At 41.4% G+C, this 6490-nt stretch overlaps 1 protein-coding gene across 1 annotated transcript; it reads left to right on the top strand.

The window, feature by feature from the left end:
* Positions 1 to 344: 344 nt before the first annotated feature.
* Positions 345 to 3375, top strand: SCGB3A2 (secretoglobin family 3A member 2). The gene is made up of 3 exons (XM_037161858.2): positions 345 to 399; positions 2767 to 2963; positions 3352 to 3375. The coding sequence occupies exons 1-3, from the start codon at positions 345 to 347 to the stop codon at positions 3373 to 3375; spliced, it is 276 nt and encodes a 91-aa protein (XP_037017753.2).
* The last annotated feature ends 3115 nt before the right edge of the window (positions 3376 to 6490 follow it).

Here is a 6490-nt window from a genome sequence, read left to right as displayed (position 1 = left end):
TTTTTCAATATTGTTTAAACCTTAAAGAATAGTGAAGGATCCTTAGAGCTCTTTGCCTCCCCCTGGTGTCTCCATGGTCTCTGCAAGGGCTTGAGCAAGAGGTCCTTGATAATGCTTGAAGTCAGGGCTTTGTTTCTTGTGGGAACCTGAGGGAAAGCGGAAAATCCTCCAATTTGTTTAATGAGGAAACATGACCTTCATGCTCTCCTTTGCTGTGGTGGCCTTCAGGTGTATAAATATATTTGGCCACAAAAGCAGCTGTTAACACTTGGTGCCACAAGCAGAACCCCTGGCTCGGTGGGTTCACTTTTTAAACTCCTGGTAAATATCACAGAAAGCCTGTCATGAAGCTGGTCGCTGTGCTTCTGCTGGTGACCATTGGCATATGCAGTTACTCTGGTAAGTGTCTTGGAACATATATTTCTCTACTTTTCTGGTAATAGGAATGCAACCAGTGAGTGTAGGCTCCCAGTGGAATATGGTACAGGTAGTTTTGGAACCACAGAATGGTAAGGTTGGAAGAGATTTCAGATGTACCTCACTGACCCCTACAATCTGAGCTCTAACTTAACAACCCTAGTTCATCTCACATAAGAAGTTAGCCAACTCCCACTGAGAGTGAACAAAGGTTAGCTGTCGGACATTGTTCACCATAGTTTTCCTTGTCTTCCTTAATCTTTATTCAAAATCTGACTTTGCAACTTCATTTCTTTATGCCTTTGAAACTAGGGGGCATCATTCTTGCTGTCATCTCTAATCAGTCAGGTTTCCAGACATAGCTGCATTTATCTGTACACATACTCAGTGGCCATATATGAATGGCTACAACCTATAGATCATTGGATAAGCACCAGAAGATTCAGACATGAATCAGACATAAATAGTGTTTCTCAGGGCGCAGATAGTGTGGCGTGGGAGCTAAGAATTCTGCAGAAGCCAACACAATGATACTCATCTAGAGTTCTGTGCAAGAAATGAGGGGCAAACTATTATAGGAGCTGGCTTCTTGGAAAACAATGATCAATTCTTTTTAGAGAGAGTCATTTAACCACCAGAAAGATATTTGGTTGCATCTGGGTCACTGCTCACTCAAAGCACAGAAAGCTTTGAGGACTTTTCCCCAGAAATTGTAAGTGCTCACAGGGAAGACAATCACTGAAGTACTTGATATAAGGAGATGAATTATGAAAAACTAGGTGCTGCCCCCACCCACCTTGGCAACTTGGTCTTGTGTTTATATAGAATTTTTGACAAATTTGTAACTTCATCCATTTCAGCTATTTTGTTGTTCGTTAGTGTGCAGGGACAAATATCTGTTGGCAGAGGTGGCCACTGAAAGCTCAATGGAGGGAAATCGATCCTGCCCCTTTGGAAGAGAACTTTGGAGGGAAAACTGGTGGTGGAAGATGAAGATGAGAGAGGTGAACAGGCTCACCTTTCATAATCTAAATGATCAATGAAACAGATTTCAAAGGAAAATGAACTATGATAGCATCTTAGCTGGTAGGAGGATATGTATTCTTATATGTATGATCATGCACATGTGTGTTTATATATCTGCAGTAACATTTATATGTCTTACATACTTTTCCATTCTTTATATTGTATGCTGATTCATTTTCTATGTGAAAGTTACCTTTCTAAAACTGAAGATATAAAATGCAGTTTTGTCATATAAAAGCCTCGATAGTTCTCCATTGCCCTCAGGAAAAATAAAAACACCTCAAACTCATTAGTATGCCATTTGAGGCTTTGAAAAATCTGACCTACCCTAAATTTTGCAGCTTTACTTTCTTTATCCCTCCTCAGCACACCCCAGTGTAATTCTGAACTCCAACCATTCTGGACAGAAGACTTCCCATACTGTGTATGCACTTTTATCTTAATATCTCAGTGCCTTTATTAACTTTGTTCTCTTTTAAATGCTGTTACCTTGTTTACCTTGTGATCCTGACATTTACCCCAAGACAGAATTCTGGCTTCTGGAAAGATCCTTATATCACTCTCCCACATTAGAATTAGTCATTCCTTCTTCTGTGTTTCCATAGAGCTTTGTCCACAGTGTTAGCACAGCTTAGGCTGCACCGTGGCATACACAGGTCTTTATTGTCCTGTGAGTTCCCTGAATAGAGTATTCTTGTCTTACTCTTCTAGGTTGCTATACCAACTGGTACAGAATCAGTTCTCAATTATTTTTGTGGCATTGAGTTAAATTGGTTGGGAACAGTTCCTGGGCCGTGCCTGGGTCCATCCATGTCCCCAGGTGGAGATCCCTTAAGGCATTTCTACTTTTGTTGTGAGTGCATGAGTTGTAGATATAGCCATGTGCAAAATGCATCCCTGTGCAGTCAGTCATAGTGTCTCTTGAGTGCTTACTGGGTGGCAAGGTGTGGTAGGTTGCACTAGGCATGAGGTGAGTGAAACCTAAGTTCCTCATTCTCATGGAGCCTACTTTCTAGTGAGAGGATAAAGGCAAACAAATTAATATTCAAGGTAATGGTAAGAAGAACAAAGATAGAGGGTTACAGGAGTGCCATTTTAGGTACTCTCTGAGAATGCAACATTGGAGGAGAAACCAAATAATGTGCAGAAGAAAAACATGTGGCTATCTGAAGAAAGAAAGTTTTAGAGAGATGGGACAGCAGGTGCAGAGGCCCAAGATGACTGTGGCTGGAATGGAGCTGTTCATGGACAGAGTGGAAGGTAATGAGGTCACAGACAGGAGTGCATTTTCCCGTTTCACTTGATTTCCCCATTACTCTGCAGCTACAGCCTTCCTCATCAACAAGTTGCCACTTCCTGTCAATGATGCCTTGCCTTTACCTCTGGACATGCTTACCCTGGATCCTTTAAAGCTCCTTCTGAAAACTCTGGGCATTTCTGTTGAGCACCTTCTGGAAGCGCTAAGGAAGAGTGTGAATGAGCTGACCCCAGAGGCCGCTGAGGCTGTGAAGAAACTGCTGGTAAATACAGCTTGTGGGGAAGTTGGTGAAAGGGCGGGTTCAGCAACCCTGAATGCCTATGCTGCCCACTACACTTCCCCTCCTCACCTTCTCCTTTGTGAATATGTATTTCCCCTTGACTGACTGCTCATATAAGGTCTGTGTGTTCCAGACTCTTAAGGAAAGCACAATGCTTACATTTTTAGTAGGAGTAGTTGAATGACAGACCTGTGTTCTAGCTGTGACTCTGCCATTTCCCAGCTTTGGGATTCTGGACTGGACTTAACCCTCCGAGCATCTGTTTTCCAATCAGCAGAATGGTGGCTAACTAGGAGGGTGACTTGTTCTGGAAATGTGCCAGTTACATGTAAGCCGCTCTTATTCGTATTCCTGTCCTTCTGCCTTTCAGGATGCCCTATCACATTTGGTGTAACGGCAGGATAAAGTGAGAGTGGAAGGAGAATTGCGGTCCCCTCCTCCCTGGCTGAAACTCGGTACATCCTAAAACGTAGTGACTCCTGGAAAGAATAAATAAAGCAATGAGTAGATTCAGTTTGTCCTATTGTTATATCTGGGGGCTCTATTCAGAAGGGGGCTCTTAACTAGATAATTTTTTTCTTGGGTCATAAACTCTAGAGAGCCTGTCTTTATAAAGGTAACTCACATTTCAATCAAGACATAATGATGCCCTACCTCTAAGTTAAAAATATCAGTCTTCTGCAACTGATCTTCTTCTGATGGAGTTTCCAGACCCCTTGTGCTTCTATCCCCCTACTTCTAAAGAAATTTTAAAACATGAAACAGAAAAGAATTTTCAAAGTATTGTCTGAGAACACAGGTCCTCACAAACCTCACAATTGGTTTGGAGCCTACACCACCAGAAAGTGAGTTTCTATTACATTTGTAGTTACTGTAGGGTTGTTCACTGACCCTTATACCAAACTAGGCTTTTACTATGTCAGTCTCTGGCATAATAATGGGTTCTGACCTCCATGCTACCATCTACCATGATGCCAAAATTTTCTTTTCAAAACATAAGTTCGGTTATATACAATCACCTATGAAACAGATTTTGAGCTTCTTAGTGTTGAATGCCAGGTTTTTTGTGGACTGGCTTTTGCTTCCATGTCTAGTCTCATCAATATCCCTTTTTTCACCTGGGCTCTAGCCCCAGCCATTCTGAAAAGATAGCTAAATCTTTTTGCTCTCAACATTTTTATGTGTCAATGAAAAATCAAGTTTTTTCCCCACCCAGAATGTCTGCCATAGTATGCTTTCAGACCTGATCTAATGCCAGTCTCAGGATCTTTGCCCTCCAGTCCATTCTCCATCCTTCCTCTACTCTGTTCTGTGTTGAGGGAAGACAAGGGCATGAAGCTGACCCCTGCAGGTTGACTTTCTTAGGTTCCCAGGTTATCTGACTCTTGGCCCCCATTCTGCCTCCAGGAGTCCCAGGCAGAAGATAGGTGGTAGGAAAAGAGTAGAAAGCCAGAATTTGGCCTACTCTCCTTCTCTATTTGGCAGAAGTCTCTGGAAGTGCCTGTGCCATGTCTGAAATGCCAGGTCCTGCTGGACAGGTCTGCATTGGTTCTGGCTTTTGCCAGCTGACTCTGGTCCCTGACTCTAGTTACACCACCCCTTTTCTCTTTCTTTCCACCTGAGGTGGGAAGTGATTTCCTCCTGTTATCTGTTGCTAGGTTGCCTCACCATCACCTGTTTGACCTTTTAGGTCTTCTGTCACCTCTTGAGTCAATTCTGTGCACACTAGTCCCCCCATTCACTGTTTTGCTTTGTGTACTTTCAGTTACCCACAGTCAACCATGGTCCAAAAATACTAAATGAAAAATTCCAGAAATAAATAATTCACAAGTTTTAAGTTGTACACCATTCAGTCTTGCGCTGTCTCACTCTGCCCTGCTTAATCCTGCCCAGGATATAAATTGTCCCTTTGTCCAGTGTGTCTGCACTGTATGTGTCACCCACCCATTAGTCACTCAGGGGCCCTCTCAGGTGTTGGATTGACGATACTGTTATGGCAGTGCTTGTGTTCAAGTAAACCTTATTTTACTAAATAATAGACTGAAAGATGTTCACATCACTTTTGTTCAAGTATATTGTTATAATTGTTCTATTTTGTTACTGGTGATTGGGCCTAATTTATAAAGGAAACTTTATCATAGGTTGTATGTGTAGGATAAAACATAACATATATAGGGTTGGCATTCTCTGTGGTTTCAGGCATCCACTGTGGATCTTAGAACTTATCCCCTCCAGATATGGGGGAACTACTATATTACCTTCCCTCTGACCTCAGCATTACAGTAGTGTCTATTTCCTGGCTGCTTCCTGACTAGGATAACGTTAACTGTCACCCCTTTCATGAAGATGATATTGATTTTTTGCCATTTCTTGATCCCTGTGGTTCTTTTTTTTCAACTGGAATTGTTGCACTTTGTAAAACTTCTTTTCCTTCCTCATTTTACCTATGTCTCTGAGAAGAGCTGAGGTTGCCCAGCTGTAGTAATAAATAACCCCAAATTTCATGGGCTCCCACACGCAGCCTTTTAATTTGTACCCACGCTATGTGGCCATCTCCTCACATTGTCTTCATTCTGTGACCTGGACCTCAGGAAACACTCTTTGTTGTGGGCCTTTCTGATCATCATGGCATGTGGAAAGAGAGAAGTTAGTGAGCCAGGGGCTAACTTTAAAAAATATATATATACTTCCATTTTTGCCTCATGTTTCCCCTTATGGTGAGCATATACTATTTTAATACTTTTCAAAGTGGAATTTTGAAAAAAAACATTTTGTTGATTAACACATATTATACAGTAAATTTCCCTCCTCAGTGTAAAAATAAAAATAACAAAAGGAAATCCTATCATAGACTGAAAAAGTACTGAAGCACAAAATAGGAGTTTTAAGCTTATACAGACTTCTGTTCAAGATCAAGCTTTAGCATTAGTGATTTGAGTAATCTTGGCAGATTCTTTAAACTTCCAGCTTTTCAGTTGCATTATTTCAAAATGGAGTGATAATATCTAATTCTTGTACTTGATTCAAATGGTGATTGAATGAGGTAACATTTAGAAGGACCAAGCATGGGCATGTCCCAATAATATCTGTTGCTTTACCATCTGAGGTAGCTTTCGAAGGGCCACCTTTGAATAACAAGCACTGTCACAATCTGAGCATTGATTTATGCTGTCACCTATGGTTGGATTGTCCTTACTTCTCATTCTCCAGGTCTCCACATTCTTTCTCATACATCAAGATCACAGCTCAGATATTATTACCACTGAGAAGGCTTCTCAGATCTCCCAAGGGAGCATTAATGGCTCTTTGTCCTGCTTCCCAAGCTACTTTATCTGTGCCTGTATTCTACCAGAGCATGCTGTGGTTAGTTGATCAAGTGCTCTTATTTCCTACATCAAGATTGTGAGCTGCTCAAGCACAGGGTCCCTGGGATGTTCCATATGCATCCTTACTTTCTTGTTCATAGGTAGAAGTTCTAGGATTTTAATTTCTTTACTTAATATAAATTA

This window comes from Artibeus jamaicensis, unplaced genomic scaffold, assembly GCF_021234435.1.
Source record: "Artibeus jamaicensis isolate MK-2021 breed Jamaican fruit bat unplaced genomic scaffold, CSHL_Jam_final contig_432, whole genome shotgun sequence".
Classification (NCBI taxonomy): Eukaryota; Metazoa; Chordata; class Mammalia; order Chiroptera; family Phyllostomidae; genus Artibeus; species Artibeus jamaicensis.
Note: the sequence above shows the minus strand (reverse complement) of the source record. Positions and strands in the feature narration are given on the sequence as shown.

Bases quoted from the DNA above. Each gene is read 5' to 3' on its own strand.
- SCGB3A2 (XM_037161858.2), top strand. From the start codon at position 345: ATGAAGCTGGTCGCTGTGCTTCTGCTGGTGACCATTGGCATATGCAGT. The intron at 400-2,766 runs GTAAGTGTCTTG...ATTACTCTGCAG, and splicing joins TGGCATATGCAGTTACTCTG to CTACAGCCTTCCTCATCAAC. The intron at 2,964-3,351 runs GTAAATACAGCT...TCTGCCTTTCAG, and splicing joins AGGCTGTGAAGAAACTGCTG to GATGCCCTATCACATTTGGT.